The 19,854-nt window shown below is 39.9% G+C and overlaps 1 protein-coding gene across 1 annotated transcript in view; it reads left to right on the top strand.

Annotated features, from left to right (window-relative positions):
* Nucleotides 1-19,854, top strand: part of CCDC175 (coiled-coil domain containing 175) — a 61,665-nt gene that overhangs the window by 23,996 nt on the left and 17,815 nt on the right. Inside the window, exons 9-14 of the mRNA XM_025391483.1 lie at nt 3,984-4,120; nt 5,830-5,940; nt 8,096-8,167; nt 10,022-10,157; nt 10,707-10,838; nt 16,882-17,020. Coding sequence (XP_025247268.1) covers nt 3,984-4,120; nt 5,830-5,940; nt 8,096-8,167; nt 10,022-10,157; nt 10,707-10,838; nt 16,882-17,020 — 727 coding nt within the window. The remainder of the gene's footprint in view (nt 1-3,983; nt 4,121-5,829; nt 5,941-8,095; nt 8,168-10,021; nt 10,158-10,706; nt 10,839-16,881; nt 17,021-19,854) is intronic.

The raw sequence follows: 19,854 nt of genomic DNA, 5'->3' as shown, positions 1-19,854 counted from the left end.
GTTCGAATTTTGATTGGGATTGCATTAAATCTGTAAATCAGTTTGAAGAAGGTTTCACATTTTCACAGTATTGAGGCTTCCAATCCATTAACATGGCATATGTCTTTTGTTTTAGATCTTGTTTGTTCCCTTTGCCTTAGCTGTTTGGTTTCACTATGATGTGTCCAAATTTTCTTTTCATTTTTCCTCCTTGGGATTTATTTGACTTCTTAAATCTGAGAATTTCTATTTTTCATATGTTCTGCAAATTTTTCAGCCATTATGTGCTCACCTGTTTCTTTGTCCTGTTCTCCCTGTATTTCCCAGGCTGGTCTCTAACTCGTGGGCTCAAGTGATCCTCCCACCTCTGCCTCTCAAAGTGCTAGGATTACAGGCACGAGCCACCATGCCAGGGCTACAGAAGATTTTGATTGCTTTTTCTTACAGTGTTGATTTTACTCAAATGTTTAGAAACTCTACATATTTATTCATCTTTTAATTGTGCATTCTTTTTTTTTTTTTTGAGACAGTATCTTTCTCTATCACCCAGGCTGGAGTACAGTGGCATGATCATGGCTCACTGCAGCCTTGGACCTCCCAGTCTCAAGCAATCCTCCCACCTCAGCCTCCCAAAGTGGTAGAATTACAGGTGTGAGCCACTGGAGCCAGCCTTAATTGTGCATTCTTCCTGTCTCTTCTGTTTACTGAGCCTGCATGTAGTAAATTCTGTGGGAGATGCTGGGTCCAATGGTGTGCTTGTAATTCCAGCTACTAAGGAGGCCAAGGTCAGGGGATCATTTGAGCTCAGAAGTTTAAGACCAACTTGAGTGACATAGTGAGATGCTATCTCCAAATAGAAAAAGAAAAAGGAAAAAAAAAAAAGAATTTTGTAGCAAGAGTGAAATGTGTTGATTGGGCTTATACATGGTGGGGTGTGGGAGGGATGTATGTCAGGAAAAGGACCTGTCTTGTCTTAGGTATGACAATTCTATACCCAATTCTAGACTCCTGGGAATAGTTGCTGCCTGTGGTACTCACCAGTTTGGTTTGGAGAAAATCTCCACTACAGTTGGCTGATTAGTGTAAGTGTCAGAAGTAAGGGGATAGTTGAAGCAAATACTCCAGATACAGTTGCTCAATTGGCCACCCCAGGGAATGGCCCAGGGCCCTCTTTTCTTTGTATCCATTATCTCTGACTTTAGGGTGGAGTTCTTTCTGAACCTTTCTACTTTTGCAACAGCCTTGTGGTGCAAGACTTTTTAATGCTAGTGTCAATCTTTTTCTGAGACTCCAATTGTATGTATGTGATTATTTGTATTAATATATGTATCCTCTACATATCATACCCACTCTTCTGTATTTTCTACTTTTTGTCTCCCATTCCTGTATTCTGAGCAGAGTGGTCTTATTTGAATTCTTAATTTTAGTTATTGTATTTTTGTTTTATTTATTTATTTATTTTTTGAGATGGAGTCTCACTCTGCTGTTGCCCAGGCTGGAGTGCTATGGCACCATCTCAGCTCACTGCAATCTCCACCTCCTGGGTTCAACCAATTCTTCTGCCTCAGCCTCTGGAGTAGCTGGAACTACAGACATGCGCCACCATGCCCGGCTAATTTTTGTATTTTTAGTAGAGATGGGATTTCACCATGTTGGCCAGGCTGATCTCAAACTCCTGACCTCAGGTGATCCACCTGCCTCGGCCTCCCAAAGTGCTGAGATTACAGGCATGAGCCCGGCTGGTATTGTGTTTTTCAACTGGTAATTATTTGGTACCTTTCAAATCTGCCGTGTCACTCATTACCATTTCTAATTCCCTGTCATCATTTTCAAGCATGTCTAATATTTCTTTAATCATAATAAGCATAGTAGTTTTGTAGTTCAGTGTCTGATAATTTCAATGTCTTATGTCTTTATGGGTCTGTAGTCTGTTTCTGTAGTGTGTTGTTTCTGCCAATGTTTGTCCATGCTCTTATTTCCTTCTGTTCCTGGTGGAAAATTGTATACTGGACATTGTACTTGAACAAAAAATATTTGTGCTATGGTTTGGCTCTGTGTCCCCACCCAAATTTCATCTTGAATTGTACTCCCGTAATTCCCACAATGTTGTGGGAGGGACCCGGTGGGAGATAATCTGAATCATGGGGGCAGTTTCCGCCATGCTGTTCTTGTGGTAGTGAATAAGTCTCATGAGATCTGATGGTTTTATCAGGGGTTTCTGCTTTTGCATCTTCCTCATTTTCTCTTGCCACCACCATGTAAAAAGTGCCTTTTGCCTCCCGCCATGATTCTGAGGCCTCCCCAGCCATGTGGAACTGTAAGTTCAATTAAATCTCTTTTTCTTCCCAGTTGCAGGTATGTCTTTATCAGCAGTGTGAAAATGGACTAATACAGTTCGTAAAAACAGTTTGAGGATTAAGATAATGGTGTTTTTCCCAGGAACAGTTTACATTTACTTCTGTCAGATGGGTACGGTGTTACAAGTTCCAAGCTACCTTAATCCGTGCTAAGCATCCCTGGTGATCAAAGTCAAGTTGCACTTGTGAACTTTCAATTTACCTTTATCCAGAGGGTGAAGCTCTTCGGAATCCCAGACTAAAATAGTGGGAGGTTTATGTAGGCTCAACAACTGGATGAGCATTACATGTTGGCTTTTGTTCCACTTGCCATGCAAAAAAACACCCAAAACTTGGTTTTCAAGTGGTTTCTTCTATGTTAGTAAATGTCTTCAAGGCAAGAGGAACTTTAAGTGCTAACCTTACCACTCTGGATTCTTGCGTTCTTCTAGAATTAGGCCTAGTAATTCCCTATTATCCTTTATTTATTTTTTATATTTTTAGATTCAAGTACACGTGCAGGTTTGTTACAATGGTATATTGCATAATGCTGAGATTTGGGCTCCTAATGATCCCGTCACCCAAGTTGTGAACATCGTACCCAGTAGGTAGTTTTTCAACCCTTCCCCACTTCTCTCTTCACCTTTTTGGAGTCCCAAGTGTCTATTGTTCCCATCTTTGTGTCCGTGTGTATCTAATGTTTAGCTTCTACTTATAAATGAGAACATGCAGTATTTCATTTTCTGTTTCTGCATTAATCCACTTAGGATAATGGCCTCTAGGTGCACCCATGTTGCTGGAGGGGATATGATTTCATTCTTTTTTATGGCTGCATAATGTTCCATGGTGTATAATTACCACATTTTCTTTATCCAATCCACTGTTCATTGGCACCTGGGTTGATTCCATGTCTTTGCTATTCTGAATAGTGCTGCAATAAACAGGAATGCAGGTATCCTTTTGGTAGAATGATTTATTTTCCTTTGGGTATATACTCAGTAATGAGATTGCTGGGTTGAATAGTAATTCTATTTTTGTTTTTTGAATCGTTTTTTATTGTCTTGTGAGTTCTTCAACACTTCTACAAATATTTTTTCATGCAGCTGTTTGAGTTGTCCTGAGATAGAAGGTTGTTTTGAACTATTCAGCCCATTGTTTCTGCTAAATTTGACTTTCTTACCTCGTTTGAAGCAATCTAATAAGCAAAATTTCTGATCTCATGTAGGGTACTATTTTTTGTCCTCAAATAGAAATATTTCACAAGAAGCAAGCATAATATCAACTCAAAGATGTTTTGAGGAAGAGCTGAGGATGTTACTTTTTCTTTTTACATTTTCTGTAGTTTATATTCTGGAAAAAGGACATACAAACATTGCAGAGCAGGCACGCACAGTTTATTCATCCCATTTTGCATTTCAATATGGATTATTACTGTATGGTTTTGCAGCAGGGTTTACTATTTTTCTGTACTTAAAAGCAAATTTATAGTAGAGGTCCCAAAGTATACAATTGCATGTTTTCTATAGAATTAAATCACTCAGCATTTATGGCATATTTACGGTGGGCTAAGCAATATACCAGGTGCTCTCCAAGTTGCCACCTGATGCAGATGGCCTCAGAGGAACAGTGAAGCCAGTTCTCTCATTCTCCTCCTTTGTTTTTCTCTAGCTGGCTGAAACACTGCATGATGCTCGTATGGAACACAAAGACCTACGAGAGAAAATGAAAACTCTTGCCAGACAATATAAGATTGTTTTAAGTGAGGAAGAAAAAGCTTTTTTGCAAAAACGAAAGATCTATGATGAGTATGTCTTTACCCACACATGTGATTCAACATGCCATCGTTATGGGGTGCTTTTCTTACTATCAAAGTGGTGGCTCTATACTTAATCTTATCCTAGTTTTAAAATCTATTGACAAAAATGAAAACGTTTGCTATCATTACTGGTTTCTGTCTCAGCAGCTCAGGCTGCCATAACAAAATACCATAGACTGGCTGGCTTAAGCAACAGAAATTGATATTCTCACAGTTCTGGAGGCTGGAAGTCTGAGTGAGGGCCCTTTTCTAGCTTACAGCCACCCAGCTGCTTTCTCTCTGTGTCTTCACAGGGTGGAGAGAGAGAACACGCTGTCTGTCTGGTGTCTTTCTTTTATAAGGTCCCACCCTCATGTCCTCATCCAAACCTAATCACTTCCCCAAAGGCCTTCACGACACTAACCCCCCACAATGTTCCTTTCTGCCATTCTAAAGCACTTTAAATTTTAATTTTTTCTGATGAAAAAAGTAATGCCTATACCTGATTTTTAAATTCAAATATATGAATGTATAACTTAGAGAGTAAAAATGACCCAACTCTCTCTATTTCTTCATCATGTTGGGGGTTAGAGTTTCAACACATAAATTCTGGAGGTGGGGGAGGCACAATTCAGTCCACAGCAGTTTGGAAGATGAGTCACTTAGATCAAATAGTTTCTATTACAGGCAGCTTCCTATCAATATCTGGGCATTTGAACAAGACTATAAACTTCTCTGAGCCTCATTATTTTCTCCTGCAAGTTAAGACAAAAAAATAACTACTTGAAACCCCATCTCCACTAAAACTACAAAAAATTAGCTGGCATGGTGGCACGTGCTTATAATCCCAGCTACTCTGGAAGCTGAGACAGGAGAATTGCTTGAACCCGGGAGGTGGAGGTTACAGTCAGCTGAGATCACACTATTGAGATCACACCATTGCACTCCGGCCTGGGCGACAAGAGCCAGACTCTGTCTCAAAACAAAACAACAACAACAACAAAAAACCTTATCAGTCCACACACTGAGAGGAGCACTTTACCTCTTATTAAATTCATTCATCCGTTGAGCTAGGCATTGCAATTCTCATTTTATAGCTGGTGAAACTGATGCTTATTCACAGGTGAAGCTAATTGTTAGCTGTTATTAAGATCACACTCTGATTAATAGGTAGAGCCAATATGCAAAATTAGTCTGACTGACTCCTTCACCTTCCACAGAAGAATATGACAGAACTGATAAGCACGTTAGGAGAGACACACCCACTCAGAGAGATGGAGCACTACACAACTGTTCTTGTTTTGTGGTTACTATTGGGGTGAATGTTCTTTCAGTGGCTTGGGAATTTTCATAAATTTTATAAAAATCCTGTGTGTAGGCCGGGCACAGCGGCTCACGCCTATAATCCAGCACTTTGGGAGGCCAACATGGACCAATTGCATAAGACCAGGAGTTTGAGACCAGCCTGGGCAACACAGGGAAACCCCATCTCCACAAAAGTACAAAAATTAGCTGGGAAAAAATTTGAAAAAAAGAAAATCCTATGCATAAATTTAGATCTAGTTACCACCAGCAAAAAGACTTTGTTTATATTTTTTAATAATTTATTTAGTGAATAGCTCATGATATGAACTTTCAAAACTGTTTTTGAAATTCTTATTTGTGTTTGCATGTTTGATTATGTCAGCCTTCAACAAATAACTCTGTTTTTCATGATAGAAATCAGAAACAGCTGACATATATTACTCAGAAAGAATACTTTCTGTCACAAAAGAGAGTAGACATCAAAAATATGGAAGAAGGACTCATCACACTCCAGGAACTTCAACAGTATGTTTGTTGCCTTTGAAATTTTTTATCTTTACTTTCTCTGCATTTACTTTTTAATAAATGATAGCAATAAATCTATGTTGATTTCTAACATACTACAGAAATGGAAGTTTATAACTAGCTCTCTCTGTTTCACAGTCTGGAAGTCATTCTCATGGACTTTTTCGTTGAAAGGATAGACAGGTTCTGAATTCTGTGGGAGCTCCTGGGCCCCAGGAATGGACCAGTTGGGGTGCAGTGACAAGAATGTACCTGAACATTGTCACAACACTGAGTCCCATTGATGTTCATTTCTGCATTCTAAGTCATTTTAATTTTAATCTTTTTCTGATTAAAAAATAATACCTATACATGATTTTAAAATTCAAATATAAAATGCATAACTTAGAGAGTAAAAGTTACCCTAATCTCTCCATCTCTCCACAGGCATAATCACTGTTAACAGTTTACTATATATGCTTTCAAATATGTATTTATTTGTATGTATCCAAAAATTGGATTATACTCTACTATAACCGAATTTGTTCCACTTAAAATTATACCTAGGAGGATGATAAAATGAATTAGGTAAAATGGTAACAGTTGGAGAAGTTGGTGAAGGATATATGGGATTCTTTGTACTATTTTTTGTGCTTACCTGTTGAGTTTGAAACTATTTCAAAACAAAGATTTTTTATATATATATATGTACACACACACACACACACATATCTTTTCTCTAACTGCATAGTATTCTATAGTATAATATACATTATACTATATTGTATTTAACCAGCACTCTATTGATGGAAATTTACTTTTGTCTGTTGCCTATATTACAAATATTTGAAGTTAACATATCTCTCTCTACCCATATGACTTTTTTTTTATTTGTAATAAAGTCCTAAAAGTTGAAGTGCTGGATCAAAGGAGGATGTATATTTTTCACTTTTATAATGATTGTCAAAATGACCTATGTAAATATTCTACGATTGTACACATTAAGACTGAGCATAAGGCAGCTTATAGTTCAGTTGGGCAGAGAAGCAAGACTAACACATTTGAAATAATTAATGAACCACATATGATGGTGAAAAATAAACCATGTATGACAGTGAATTATAAAAAACAGTCAGGCATGAAAGTGAAATCAAGGAGTCCTTCGTTATACAGGATTTAAAATTTGAACTAGACCTTTAAAAGCAAGTCAGATTTTTCTGTGCTCATTGTATGGGGGAATAATATCACCACACAAAGGGAGACACATGATTTAAATACAGGACAATGAAGAAGCTAGCTTATAGAAGTAAGATAGGTGATGATGAAAATTCAAGCACATACCAACAGAAATCCAAACAGAGAAAGAAACATGAGACCAGGTATGTTTCTAGTTTATTTAAGAGTGTTTCCTATGCTAAGTTTTATTTATGAATATCTTTCAAAAGATATAAAGCAGCATTTTATTTATGTGGCTTTCAATTCATTTCTGTCCAAGAAGCACTTCTTAGGGAAAAGGCAGGGCAGGGGATAAAAATAAAGGCTTCTGTCACCTATGTTGGAATCTTCACATTTCCATCCATCCTACCGCAAGAAAATCTTCTATCCTTAGTTACTACTTTTCCCCAGCTCAAGAAACTATATTGGCTTTCTGAATTATATATTATATGAAATCAGAGCTCAATCTAGGGTCTGGAGTTCCTCAACAATGTGTCAACCTTACTTCCTCTTGTGTCATAGGGTTATTCTCTCCTTCATGTCCTCTGTATACAGCAAGCCTACCTTATGTCATAACAGAGGCCTGACTTGCTGTTCCTTCCCTCTCTGTATTTGCAAATGATGACACTCTTTCCTTGATAAGATTGCACCTCCATTCTGACAATCCACATTCCTCCCTCTGAGAAACATTAACCTCTAGTAACACTTTGTCAATTACCTCCCTAGAAATCTCTTCTCTATCCTTGGCTATTCACCACAACTGTTGCAGAATCAGTTTGCACTAACACAGAATTGCAGTTGTCTATCAATCTGCCACTGAAATGTTTAGTTGTTTCACAAGGCTTATTTTGTTTCCCTATTAGACTATAGCCTTACTGAGCATACAAATTATACATAAAGAGTCTATTGTATATTCTAACAGTTCCCACAAATGCAAAATCCAATATGTTTTTCTTTTTAGAGCAACAAAAACAGTATATCAGCAACAAATCAAAATCCTGAGTGCTAACCTGGAAAGAGAAAGTCAGAGATGGTAAAAAAAAAAAAAAAAAAAAAAAAGGTTTATTTGTGTTTTGTGTTATCAGCAGTATATGTTATCTTAATGCACTGTGCAAAATACTTGTTGTTACTAGAACCCAAGGGAATGATTTTCCTAAATTATGTGTAAATTATCTCAGATCTAGATGTATTGGTTAATTTGATTTTTTTTTTTTTTTGGTATTGAGCAGAACCAAAGTTTTCCATTTCAATCAAGTGCAGACACCAAAGAGTAAAATTGCTAATATTTGTGCAATGCCTTTTGCTCATCCAGGCCTCTTTGTGAACCAGTAGGGAGGTGACAGGTGTGATAAGAGAGGAAGGTGGCGTGAAGGCTACCGGCTCTCCAGATGGCCTGCTTTGGTTGCTGTCCTTATTAGCTCTGTGACCAAGGCTAAGTTATTTAATAACTTATCTTTGCTCCCATCCCTATAAAGTGGGGAAGGATAACAGTACCTACCTTATAAAGTAGCTGTGAATGTAAATGAGATGATACATGTAAAATGCTGTATTTAGATCAGTGCAGCTAAAAAGCTCTTGCTTTTACTTAGCTGTATTTTATTATCATTGTTGTTGTTATTGTTAGTATTATTATTATTATTTTGAGAGAGAATCTTGCTCTGTCGCCCAAGATGTAGTGCCGTGGTGCCATCTCGGCACACTGCAACCTCTTCCTTCCAGGTTCAAGTGATTCTCATGCCTCGGCCACCAGATTAGCTGGGACTACAGGCATGCACTACCACGCCCAGCTAATTTTTTTTTTTTTTTTTTTTTTTTTTTTTGAGACGGAGTCTCACTCTGGGGCCCAGGCTAGAGTGCAGTGGAGCAATCTCGGCTCACCACAACCTCCGCTTCCCAGATTCAAGCGATTCTCCTGAGTAGCTGGGATTACAGACACGTGTCATCATGCCCGGCTAATTCTTGTATTTTTAGTAGAGACGGGGTTTCACTATGTTGGCCAGGCTGGTCTGAAACTCGGCCTCAAATGATCTGCCCACTTCGGCCTCCCGAAGTGCTGGGATTACAGGCATGAGCCACCGTGCCCGGCTAATGTTATTATTGAATGTGCACTTAAAGACTCTAATTGCACTTTTTTTTTTTTTTTTTTGAAATGGAGTTTCGCTCTTGTTGCCCAGGCTGGAGTACAATGGCACAATCTCAGCTCACCGCAACCCCCGCCTCCCAGTTGCAAGTGATTCTACTGCCTCAGCCTCCCAAGTAGCTAGGATTACAGGCCTGTGCCACCACATCTGCCTAATTTTTTTGTATTTTTAGTAGAGACAGGGTTTCTCCATGTTGGGCAGGCTGGTCTTGAACTCCTGACCTCAGGTGATCTGCCTGCCTCGGCCTCCCAAAGTGCTGGGATTAACAGGTGTGAGCCACCGCGCCTGGCCCTAATTGCACATTTTTACCATTCTTCAAATATGTAGCTTTTTAATGTGGTGGTGGAGAAAAATTTGAGAACCCAGAAGTCTGAAATCTATTAGTAGCACATCCGGTAATTTAGATAATTCTATTACTATTTCTGCCTGGGCCTTGTTTTCCACTTTGCCCCAAGCCTTCCTCATTTCTATCCTTTACCTGAAGGAGGCAAGCTGCCAAGTGTGGTTTGTTCACTGTTCTATTGGACGTGCAGATGTAACTTCTTACTCTGAAGCAACTTGCAGAGACAGAATTGAGGAAGTTAATGTTTTGTCTTACTTTTTCATGCAATGTGTGTAGTCTGCAACACTAATAGTGCAAACAATATTGTGTAGTCATAGTATAACTTGTTTGCTTTGAATTTCTTCATCTTTTTAGTAAACTGCTATGTCAACTTAATGGCAATTCTTTTTGCTCTAATCTGTAGTGTTATAACTCAGTGGAAAATAGCTTGCTTGAGAAAAAAGCATGCACGTTGGACAGCTCAGATAACAGCTGAGATACAAACTATTACAGAAAAAATTCAGAATGCAGAAGCTAGACGAATTAAATTACTTAACGAGGTAAGGAAACTGAAGGAACTTAGAATTAGTCCCCTACATTGCATATCAGCAATTCTCCTTCAATATTTAATTAAATCCTATCTTATTAAAAAGTATTTTCCTTTCTGCTGATTTCATGTTTAGAGTGAGTTATTTAATTTTCTTAGGAAATGTATTCATTTGCTGTATATTAACTAGAGAGAATTAGCAAATACAGTAGAATATGCTTTTGAAGCATGTAACCAGAAACTTACTTGAGGTTAGTCTTTAGGGGAATTACCTCTAAAAATATGAGCGCATGTATAATTTTTTTAAGCTTTTATATTTACCCTCTGCTCACCCACTGTCCCCTACCCTCCCCACTCCTCATGTCATATTTATAAAAATATCATTTGGTGAAGAACTTAATTTCTGGAGGAAAAAATATTACTCTCAGTGGTTGCTGAGAAATTATATGAACTGAAATCAGAAGCAGGTCTCATGCAAAGAGATATTAATTTCCTGGTTATTTGAAAATGTAAGGCTGATCACTACAAGAGAAATGACAAATTCTCATTTTTCTCTAATTAGACCAGTCTCAGAGAAAAGGAGATCAATGACTTTGTGGCACAGATTGAAAAACTTACAATAGAATTGAAAGAAGAAGAGAAAGCATTTATTAACAAAGAAAAAATGTTAATCAAAGAGTTAAGCAAGTATCAGGTAAATTTTATTTTGCATCTAAGAATAGTTTTGGATGACTACATGGGGGGAGGGGGAATACTATTTCATGCTATTCTAATCAGTTAAATGTAAAATAAATATTCTAGTATGAAAAAGGTTACAATTTTATTTTGGATCTTTCTTCTTTTCCTGAAGAGGGAGCAGAGCAATAAGAAATATTTTTTCAGCAAAAATAATAATAATAATAATCACACTTCAAATTATGTAGAACTGTTGGCAACAGCCTTGGAGACAGGTGGAGTTGTGTAGGAAGCCATTTGGAGCTGGCTTGAAAATAGCTGGGGCAAGGGAGATTAGTAAAGTCAATCTCAGACGTGCTCCTTAAAAAGAGGGTATCATGCTGCCTTGGGAACTGCCAAAAGCCAACCTGAGATAGAACAGGGCATGGATGCTGGGGGAGGTGGAGAGAAAAGGCACTGAAAGTACCTAGAAGTGCCAGGTCCACAGAAACACAATTAAAAAAATGCACCTTTTCAAGGCGATGATATTACCCTGGAGGCAGCCATTAGCAGAGCAGCTGAGAATAGGGATGGTGGTAGAAGCCTTCCTGAGCTTAATTCGGTTTGAAAAGGAAGAAGAGGTCTTGGCTACACCAAAGAGGGGCTTTATTTGAAGGAAATAGTCTCATACCGCAGGACGAAAATAGGGAGTTCGAAAATTTCCTAGTTTAGAGTCTTATCTGATCCAAGTTGTCTTCCCCGACCCCATCCCATCCTGCCACATCCTGCAGAAACCCTCTGCAGATGTCTGGCCCAAGGATAACCAATTATTTCTATTAATAATATTAGTAACCAAAAGAAAGTAGTCACATTTTTCATACAAAAATACTAGGAGAAAAACAACTGAAAAGAGGAACAAAACTTTCCAACAAATAAGAACACTCAGAAAAAATGGTGGCATGGAACAAATAAAAACTATGATCAGGCCAGGCGCAGTGGCTCATGCCGGTAATCCCAGCACTTTGGGAGGCCGAGGTGGGTGGATCACGATGTCAGGAGTCCAAGACCAGCCTGGCCAAGATAGTGAAACCCTCTCTCTACTAAAAATACAAAAAAATTAGCCAGGCGTGGTGGCACATGCCTGTAATCCCAGCTACTAGGGAGGCTGAGGCAGAGAATTACTTGAACCCAGCAGGCAGAGATTGCCTGGGCGACAGAGTGAGACTCCGCCTCAAAAACAAACAAACAAACAAAAAACTATGATCAAACATTCTTCTATGAATTTAAAAAAATAATTTAATAGCAGTACAAAGGAAAATTATTAGTATGGAAATGTAGGAACTTAGGCAAGAGATATCAGAAGGTGATGGCCAGAAAACAGGAAGAGGTGAAACAGAAACCCCGCAACTCGGGGAACAAACAAAGGAAAGAAAGCATGACACAAATGACTACAATGTTAGAAGAAAAGGGGTGAGAGGGTAGAGGAGGCGGGGTGGAAAGCATTAGTCTAGGTGCCTGGCATTCTTCTAAATGCTGCAAAACAGGCAAAAACTCTGCCTTTATGGAGCTTACTATCTAACACGGGAGAATGAAAATAAATGAGAGAAACAAGTAGAACAAGTAGTATATTGGATGGTTATAAATGCCATAGAGAAAAATCAAGCAGGGAAGTGGGACAGGGAGAGTGCACGTGATATGGTGTGTGTGCTGTTGTAAATAGGGGTAGTCAGAGAAGGGTCCAGCCCTGAATATGAGGAAGGGTGCCCTGCAGATGTCTGCAGGAGATGGCTCCAGGCAGAGGGCATGCTAGGCAGGAAGGGCCTGAGGCAGGACCCTCCTATCTAAGGAATCACAAGGGGGTGGGGTTGCTGAATAAGAGCTGGGAGTGCCAGGTGTGGTGGGAGTCTTCTTCAGGAAGCAGATGCTGAGATGGAATTAGGACTGATAAGGTATATTAGGGAGAAGTATCTGTGACAAGATTGGGCAGGGAAAGCTGTCAGGCCATTATGTAACCTCTGGGGAGCTCCGGAGCAAGGATTGCCTGTTAGAAGAGGCCTGGCTTCGGCAGAAATGGCTGGATGCATCCTTGTATCACCTCCTTGCTTAGTCATTGACTGGGGACTGTCCCAAAGGAGCATGATACTGGCTAGATAGCTGAGCTTACCCTGAAGGAGCCAACTATTGGAGGTGTGAGCTAACCACATTCCTCACAATGGTGTGGCGAGTCCGCCCTCAAGGGGAGATCCAAGTGGAGCATCAGGCACACCCTTATAGGCCATCAGAAGTACTTTGTCCTTTGCTCTGTCTGGGCTAGAAAGCCATTGGAGGGTTCTGAGTGGAGGGCTGAAATAATCTGAGTTTTTCCTTTAAATAGGATCACTCTAGCTTCTATGTAGAATTTAGGAAACAAAAGGGTGGACACAGGAAGAACAATTAGGGAGCTAAAGCAATAACCCAAGTTAGAATGAAGGTGGCTTGAACCAAAATGGTAACCAAAGAGGTGTTAAGAAGCGGTCAGCATCTCAGATATTTTTGATAATTTTACCATCATACCTACTGGTAAAACAATGAGGGCAATCCCCTTTGAGTCATGAATAGGATAAGGAATAAGGATCCTATTTAACTTTTTACTCAAGTTTCTACAGTGTAATTAGGCAAGATACGTAAAATAGAAGCATAAGACTTGGCAGATGAGATGACTGGTAGATCACAGAACCCAAGAAAATCAACTGCAAAACCACTACAGACAGGTCTCCAGCCTGCACTCGGCTTGCCAGGCTGTGTGCTCACTGCGTGCCTAATTCACACAAAGGGATAGGCCAGTGGCAGCCTGTGCACCGTTATTACATAGCAATAACCCGATTTCCCCTTGATAATCACCACCAACAACCTCAGGCACATTGTAATCCCATTTCTGCCTTTGATTCAGTGGCATGAGGAGCCCAAAATTAGGACGCAACCTCACGTAGTGGTTTACGAAACTCTTGTCGTGCCCCTGGTGGAACCATTTTTTTCCCCAGTAGTATCTCTAAATCAACAGAACCCAAAGTCACGGGGAGGAAAAGGAAAATCATTCGGTTGAATAGCAAGAAGTCCCACTACCATTTGGGTCCGTAACCCATAAATTTGAAGGAAAGCAGCCCTGAATGGTAGTTAGATTAGTCACTGGTTCATAGTATAAATGTCCCAGTGTTGGGATGTGTTGTTGACAAGGCAGTGCTGTGACTGACTTTTCCATAGGCCTGGCTCCAATCCCGGGCCCTCCATTGTAAATCTTCTATAAGAGCTTTCCACAGATTTTGCACATCATCCTGATATTGCACGGACAAGCCCAGGCCAAGGACCATTCGCTTTTCTGGGTCCTACAGCCCTATATCTGTCAGAATTTGATCAGAGAAGCACAGCCACCAGAAAACGGGTTTATTACAGGACTTGACCTTCTGCAACTGTGGTATCTAGTTACACAGTCTGGTGAGACTGTCAGCTTTACATCTGGTGCTGGGGCCTGAAGTCAGCAGGGCAGGTACTTGGGATGGAAAGACCAACAGGAAGTGAATGGAAGCAAAAACAAACCGGAACTCACAGGATGAGCGGGGGTGGACTGGAATCTGCATTGGTCTCTCTTTTCCAACACTCCAACTTCAGGGAGATGGGGGATCTGGAGCAGAAACTGGAGCCTGTCATCACTGACCTCTAAAATATGCATGTGGCTCAGGAATCAGAGACAATGAGAAAGCATATGGAAGGATCTGAAGACCATGTGAACCTGACTGGCTGCCCCACTCCAACAACCTGAGCCCACAGGCAAGCAACAACTTGCTACACTGAACCTGGTACCCTACAGTCTCTTTCAGAGCACAGAACAAGACAATGGTTCCCAGGGCAGCTCTGGGAATCTGAGCTGCGTGCAGGCAATGGGGATGAATTAATGCATGTACATACAAACTTGTATTTACAGGCTATTCTTTTTTAAAAAACATAATATGGATAATACAGGATTGAGTTTCTTTTTTTTTTTTTTTGAGACGGGGTCTCACTCTGTTGCCCAGGCTGGAGTGCAGTGGTGCGATCTTGGCTCACTGCAACCTCCACCTCCTGGGTTCAAGCGATTCTCCTGCCTCAGCCTCCGAGTAGCTGGGACTACAGGTGCATGCCACCACGCCTGGCTAATTCTTTTGTACTTTTGGTAGAGACAGGGTTTCACCATGTTAGCCAGGATAGTCTCGATCTCCTGACCTCATGATCTGCCCGCCTCGGCCTCCCAAAGTGTTTGGATTACGAGCCACCGCGCCTGGCTGGATTGAGTTTCTTAACTCAACCTGCCTAAATGTTGAAGTCTGGAGAAATGTACTCCTGCTTCTGCGTTATGATATTTTTGAATTATGGTATTTTTCTATGCATTTTAGCTTCTTTGTATTTATTCATAATGATGCTAATGGCAATTTGGGAGGAGACACATCAGCCAGCATATGAGTGTATTAGTTAAGGTGCAATAAAACTATTCTATCAAAGATATACTAAAACATGGTGAGCATAAGCAAGATGTGAAAAGGGTTAACAACCCTCTTTCCTTTTTTTATTGGGAAACCGGCCCTGGGTTAATTTCCTGGCTCCTTCCCCTAATAGCCTGATGAAGGTAGAATATCAGCTGTATTATGAAGCAACATTGCTTGTATAACAATGACTCCTGATTTGTACGCTGCATCTTGACTGGAAAAATAACCCACGGGAAACTGTGGCATTGGGCTTCCCTGGGTTTGGTGGCTGTCTTAAGTGGGTGTGCCCTTTGAAACCTGGAAGGTGTGTCCAAGAGATACTAGTTCCTGTATGAACATGGGGTTTCTAAGCCAGAGAGGCTATAACCCCACCTGTGTGAGTCTCTCTCTCTCTCTCTCTTGCATCTAAATTATCACTTTAGATGAAGCCACTGGTCTGCTGTCTTTGTGCAGACACGTCCCAATAGGAAAGCATGCCTGGCACTGCCCTGCTAAAATTTAGCATTTCCTTCCAATTATGTGTGCATACGACTTGGACAAAAATGAAAACTAAAACTGAAAGTTTTTAAGAGTAAACTGGGTCAAGTGTAGCCTAATCAAATTTTGTGAGTCTGAACATCTAGTCGAGAAAATGCTCAAAGGGGTCCTTATAGCAAGAGAGATGTTTGTTTCTCTTTCCCAATCCAGGCCATTGGGAAGGGGTCCAGGGCTGGCAGGGTGGCTCTGCCATTCTCAGCATGAGCCTAACATCTGTGTGTCAAGGAGTAGCTTCCATTCTCATTCTCCTCTGGCCAGGGGAGGGAGGAAAGGACTAGGGGAACACACAGCTGTTCCTGTTGCAGGAGCAGAGCCCAGAAGTGGCACAAATGACTTCCATTCACAAACTCCTTGGTCACGCCCATCCGCAAGGGAAGCCTGGAAACCACACTCTAGCCAGAAGCCATGTGCTCAGCTGAAACTCAGGAGCCCTAATATTGAAGGAGAAGAGAACAAATATTAAACATCAGCTGGTGGTCTCTGCCTTAGTCACCATTTAAAATCCATTCTGATTTGCTAAGAAAGGTCCAACTATTATTCCATTTGAAACTAAACAAAACTTGAGTTTCAATAAGTAGGCAGGCATCTTCATGTTTTGCTTTGGGCACTTTTCACCCATTTATTTTAACGTTATATCCAATTACTTCTATCCTCTTCCCGTTTCTCACATCCAGCATTTCTTAGAAGTGTATTCTGTTTATCTGCCTCTTTTTGGTAAAATATTACTGAAGGAAATTTTCTCAGATATGTTTTTGGGCTGTATACATGGTAGTGTTCATAGAGATATAGCAGAAGAGGTTAAAGCAGAAGGGATCTTTAGAGAACCAATTGAATCTAATCTCCTTACTCTGTGGATTGTCAGAGTGTCAGTGAGTCAGGGAGCAAATATTTATTAAAAGATTAGTATATGCCATATATCTTTCTACGTACCTCAGGATAGGAGACCAAGACAGATGAAACTCTTTCCCTCAAAAAACTTACATTCTACTTTAAATTGTTGTGTGAATTATCCAAAATTATATTTCTCAATTGGTTTTATTTTCTTTAAAGGAAATATTTGTTAAGGAAACACAAATTAACAAAGAAAAGCAAGAAGAACTAGTTGAGTGTCTTCCGCAACTTCAGGTGGCAGAACAAGAGTATAAAGAGAAAAAAAGAAAGTTACAAGAGCTCAGTAATGCTATTACAGGTACATATGAAGCATTTAGTAATTAAACTCAATCCCAGGTAAGGATTTCACTGTCATCTTCTAACACAAGGCAGGTCATCAGTTGCAAGCCAATGGTGAAGCTCACCGACCTTTCCCCATTACCTTTAGCTCTCTGCTCTCTAGTTTTTGCTTCACCTACTAATTTCTCCTCCACACTACAATCTTACTGTTGCTATTGTCAAAATTTTCCTTTTCTCTTTTAAAAACTATTTAAGACTTAGTCCTTTACTATATTATTTTATTTCTCTCTATACTTGGGAAAGGTAGAACTAATTCATTTGTTTGCTACCACGTGGAAATTTTTTCTATTTCTTACCATGAATTTGCAAATTATATCTCTTTTCCTGCTATGATTTTAACCATTTATTGAGTAAGCACTCCTCAGATTTGTTTTCACTAAGTTCCTCCTAAGGCACAGATAGGTAAGAGCTTGTCTCAGATCTGGGAGTTAGTAGAGGATGTGAAATATGTCTGAAAGTATGCATATTTTTAATTACATTACATAGTATAATCATGTATGTTTAATATAAAAATAATTATTTTTTCCACAAAAAATTGGATGTAATCATTCAACCCTGTGCCCAAGGTCCAAAGTTTATATATGCAGAATCTTTTTTTTTAAAAAAAACAAAACCAAAAACACACAGGGTCTCACTATGTTGCCCAGGCTAATCTCAAACTCCTGGGCTTAGGAGAGCCTTCTGCCTTGGCCTCCCAAAGTGCTGTGCCTGCCCCGAATCATCTTTTTGGATTTTGAGTCTTGTATTGCATTTGGGGAATAGAGGGTCATTATCTAAGGAATCTGCCCAGGTCTTTTAGTGGGAACAACTTCCAGAATTTGTATCTTCTAGATGATGAAAGAAGACACATGGGAATCAGAAGGCCAGGACCAAAAGTTACAGAAAGGATTAGAATGGGAAGAAAAATTGTCTACTGGTTAGCAAAGACGAATATGGGGATAGGAATTAAAATCGCCTGTGTCAAAATGGTACATTCATATGGAACTCCAGTATATTCAAATGTAGAATAAAAAAATTCAAAAGTGAATAGTGATTATTGCCAAGGAGGGTGGATTTTTAAAAATGTAAGAATGTTGTAATAATAATACATGGGTAATTGACCTGGTTCCCATTCCTCAGATGATTTTCCACTTTCTTGTCAGGTTTTCATTTAGTCAACTTAAGTAGGTTTTCTTGGCCTCTTACTACTTTTACCCAGACTTACAATACATAGGTCTCTTACTTGCTTTTTCTTTTTTTTTTGAGATGGAGTCTCGCTCTGTTGTCCAGGCTGGAGTGCAATGGCGCAATCTCGGCTCACTGCAACCTCCACCTCCTGGGTTCAAGCAATTCTCCTGCCTCAGCCTCCTGAGTAGCTGGGATTACAGGTGTGCACCACCATGCCCGGCCAATTTTTGTATTTTCAGTAGAGATGGGGTTTCACCATGTTGGTCAAGATGGTCTTGAACTCCTAGCCTCATGATCTGTCCACCTTGGCCTCCCAAAGTGCTGGGATTATAGGTGTGAGCCACTGCACCCGGCCTATTCCCAGTTTTCTACTTTCCCAGCCATTCTTCCTATCCCTTCGTGTACTAGGTAAAGGATGTAAGAAACACTAGGAGCATAAAAGTAAGTAATACATTACAAGTACTGAATCTCTTAATGTAAACAACGGGGAGAAAATGCTGAAGAAAGTAGATAAAAGAGGGGAAGACAGGAGAAAAGAAGTAAAGGGAACATAAGAGCAGGAAAGTTGGCTTGCCAGCAGTTACATTTACAGAGAATGGCATGCATGGGCTCCACACACAGAAAGCTTTTAGTTAAATCTGATGGATAAAGCATATACATATATCTTTGTTCCCTCATAAAACTCCCAAATATGTATATAAAGATTTTTTTTTTTTTAAAAAGATACAAATCCATAAGTACCAAAACACTGGCAGAGATAAGACATTTGCTATCTGCTGATTTATTATTTATTTATTACCCGATAATAAATATCAACAAATTTTGGGAAGACATAATTGGATAGAGGTAGAAAGAGAAATATAAATACCAAGAGCCTGCCAAAAAGAGCACCATGTAGGCAAAAAGTTCTTTCCCCCAAAGCTGTAAAGTCACAGGCAGTGGCGTCCCCTGAAACTATGACAGCTGAGATGAGTCACAGGGCTAAAGGTTGGTTGAAAAGTCTTTATAAAGAGCAATTAGAGCTCCAGGTCAAACCCCCTCCTTGTGCAGTTAGCTGAGTGACTCCTCCTTCTCAATGCTGGCAAAGAAACTGGACCGGAAGTCTTCAGACTGCAAGGTATCAGATATGGTTGAGAGCAGAAGACAGGTACTGTACCGAGATCCCCACTGAGATCCCCCTCTGAGCTCAGCTTGATGAATGCTGCCAGCCAATGGTGTTGTGAACTCTTCCATAATCCCTTACCCCAACCTGAGGAAGGAGACTAATGTATTCTTCCTCTAAGGAAACTGAACAGTTCAGGGAAAAGCCCCACAACAGCACCAGCATTCGATGGTCCCCTCAAATGGCTGGTTCGTTCTTGATCACTGTATATTGAAGCTCACCCAGGACTATTAAATGGGATCAGACAAAGATCTGAAGCACCCAGTGTGAAAAAGAAACTGAAATGGAAAGAACAAGAGAACTTGGTGGAAACAGAGAAAATGCAAAGAGCATAAGCATACTTTTAAAGAGTATATTCTTAGATAAATATATTGCATTTATGAAAAAAGAAAATATGCTTGAAAGAAAGATTAGAGAACAGAAAGAGCTCTCAGAAGTTAAAAGTATAAATAACAAATGTCAAA

The sequence above is a fragment of the Theropithecus gelada genome, chromosome 7b, assembly GCF_003255815.1.
Source record: "Theropithecus gelada isolate Dixy chromosome 7b, Tgel_1.0, whole genome shotgun sequence".
NCBI classification, from domain to species: Eukaryota; Metazoa; Chordata; class Mammalia; order Primates; family Cercopithecidae; genus Theropithecus; species Theropithecus gelada.
Note: the sequence above shows the minus strand (reverse complement) of the source record. Positions and strands in the feature narration are given on the sequence as shown.